This window comes from Etheostoma spectabile, chromosome 9 (genome assembly GCF_008692095.1).
Source record: "Etheostoma spectabile isolate EspeVRDwgs_2016 chromosome 9, UIUC_Espe_1.0, whole genome shotgun sequence".
NCBI lineage: Eukaryota > Metazoa > Chordata > Actinopteri > Perciformes > Percidae > Etheostoma > Etheostoma spectabile.
This window is the reverse complement of record NC_045741.1, coordinates 352,925-355,558: the sequence shown is the minus strand read 5'-3', so window position 1 is coordinate 355,558 and position 2,634 is coordinate 352,925. Positions and strand designations below refer to the sequence as shown.

General features: G+C 41.2%; 1 protein-coding gene across 1 annotated transcript in view; it reads right to left on the bottom strand.

The window, feature by feature from the left end:
* Positions 1–2,634, bottom strand: part of slc1a7b (solute carrier family 1 member 7b) — a 158,318-nt gene that overhangs the window by 88,411 nt on the left and 67,273 nt on the right. Inside the window, exon 2 of the mRNA XM_032525499.1 lies at positions 864–943. Within this exon, the coding sequence (XP_032381390.1) occupies positions 864–943 (80 nt within the window). The remainder of the gene's footprint in view (positions 1–863; positions 944–2,634) is intronic.

The following is a 2,634-nucleotide window of genomic DNA, read 5'->3' as shown; positions in this document are numbered from 1 at the left end:
TTTTTCATAATGGAAAACCAAAAAAGGCGAGTTGAGTCCAGGCGAGTTGAACAGGTACCATGTAATAGAAAAATGCCATTATATACCATAAACTTTCCACTTTTATTCCTATATTCTGAAGATTTTTACAAGATTTTTTTCAAGATTGTATACCTAAATACATGATAATAACAGTTTAAATTGTTTTCTTGAGTGATTTCATTTATCCAATTATCACATTTCTTTTTCTGGACATTTATGCAAATGAGCAAATTTAACAAGTTAATGCCACATTTGCATATTTAAATGTCATAGTTCTGTTATACAAAAAACTATTGTTTTATCGTAAGAAATCAACTAGGGACTTTCATGAAGTTAAAAATGTTTCCCATTCACCTGTAGTGACCTACTTTACCAGTATTCACGATGGTCTACTTTAACAGCATTTCTTCATTTAAAAACAACAAAACGTGCGTGCAGACAACCTTTATAAGTGTTTTAGTTGCCTTAGGTTTAAGATTGCACTAATAATGGCTACTGGTGGGGATGGGTATTTTCAGTAATATCAACATTTGTGTTCTCGCTTTACATTTTACTCAAGGTAGTTAAAAGCCAGTGAAGTGATCCCGACTGCCTGATTGTGGCCGTTTAATAAGTGCCCCAAAAAGTAAAAACTTTAATAGGCCACGCCCCTCACACTGTGAGGTGAACTTTTTATTGCACTTCCTTATCCCTAAGCATACTATTTCCACTCCGGCCTGATGTGAACATACAGTATAACTTACAGTATCATAATTCACAGAAACCTGAAAACTTTAATGTCAATGTTGAGCCAATGGGTTGAAGATGTGAGGATTTTAATGAAGCAAAGGAGACGTCAGTACCTGGACACAACAAGCGGGAGAATCAGCATCTTCAGCATCCTCATCAGCAGCTCTCCAGGAAACTGGAAGTACTTCACCTCCTGTCAGGATGAGAAGAAGAATAAGTAATTGTAATAATTTAGGACAAGCATTAGATAGCCAGGGTACAAGCGGCCGAAATGGGTTTCCTCAGGAGGGGGGCTGGCGTCTCCCATTGAGATAGGGTAGAAGCTCCCAAGTCATCCGAGAGGAGCGCGGGAGTAGGCCGTGCTCTTCGGTCGAAAGGAGCCAGTTGAGGTGCGTTTTCGGCAATAGGGGTAAGGAGGCCTCCTGGGCGCCTCCCTAGGGAGGTTCCAGTCAAGTCCAGGTGGGAGGAGCCTCGGGGAAACCCAGGACTAGGTGGAGAGATGCTATTCCAACCTGGCGGGCACGCCAGGGATCCCAGTCGGAGATGGTTGGATGGTGGCTCGGGAAAGGGAAGTGTGGGGTCCCCTACTGGAGCTGCTTCCCCCGCGATCCGATACCGGATAAAGCGGATGAAGATGGATGGATGGATTACATAGCTAGTGAAAAGGAAATTGATGTTATTCCAAAGTAATGAACAGGAACAACACATTGTTATGATGTCTGGAGCACTGCCAGAGCCAAAAATGAGCTCTCTCACTGCAAGGTCCTAAAGAAAAAAGGAATAGGTGAGGATACATTTTTTCTATCAACAAATTAATTATTAAAAATGACCATTGACTTCATAATGAAATGAGGATTTATATATCATGTCTTGAAGTGGAAGTCATGAATAAGCTTCTGAACTATTTTCCTTTTTGACCATTAAAATGACAGGCTTTATGTGCATATTCATGAGATTTGTCTTGTGAATAAGGATAAGGACTACTGCTTTTACTCAGTGACGATACACACATACTGTACAGGTACTGAGTTCTATTTCGGACAGGCTCAGCCCTCCACAGTATATCACACCACAATTTGCTCACTGCCCAGTTCACCCACTGCAATCAACCTCTCCCGGACTTGTGGCTGTGTGTTGAGGGATTTTCTCAGGGTGCAGAATAACATGGAGGCATCTTAATCCAGCATACCCCCATTGATGAAGGGAGGATAGCAGCTCATGTGCTTCCATAGTCGGCTGGCTGATCAGAGTGGAGGAAATCGGCATTCTTTACGGCTCTAAGCCAACTTTTAAATGAATCTTCAATATTTACCTGTGTTTTACCACATCTCTGGTAATGCAACTGTTTTAAAAGATGCCAGTGAGTGGCAATACAGTGAAGAAGGGAGCGTTGGCTGCACCAGGCATCAATGGCCGCTGCCCACAATGCAATGTCGAGTTTTTCTGTCCCGTCCCTTTGATGTTCCTGGTGTGGAGTTTCATGATTCAAATGTAAATAAGGTTATGATTAAAACAATTAAATTTCTCAAAGAGCAAATAAACATCCCCCTCTCCTCCCAACCTCCACATTTGATTTTATATACAGTGCTGTCCACACGTATTCAGGCTATGTTAATGCAAAGTTCAGTGGGTGAATGCGTACTCTGGATTGGAGTAGAGTATTACACATAGAGTCCAGTAGAGGGCTCTGCCTGTACTTAAAGAACTAGGGTTACAATTAGGGATGACCGAGTACAGCATTACTGTATCTGTATCTGTATCTGTTTACCACATGAATTATGTTGTCATGGTAACAAACGTTTTGCAACAATGAATACAACAAATGTGGTTGCAATTAGGAAGTAAAATGTAATGAACAAGAGTTTTCATACTCAATATAACTTT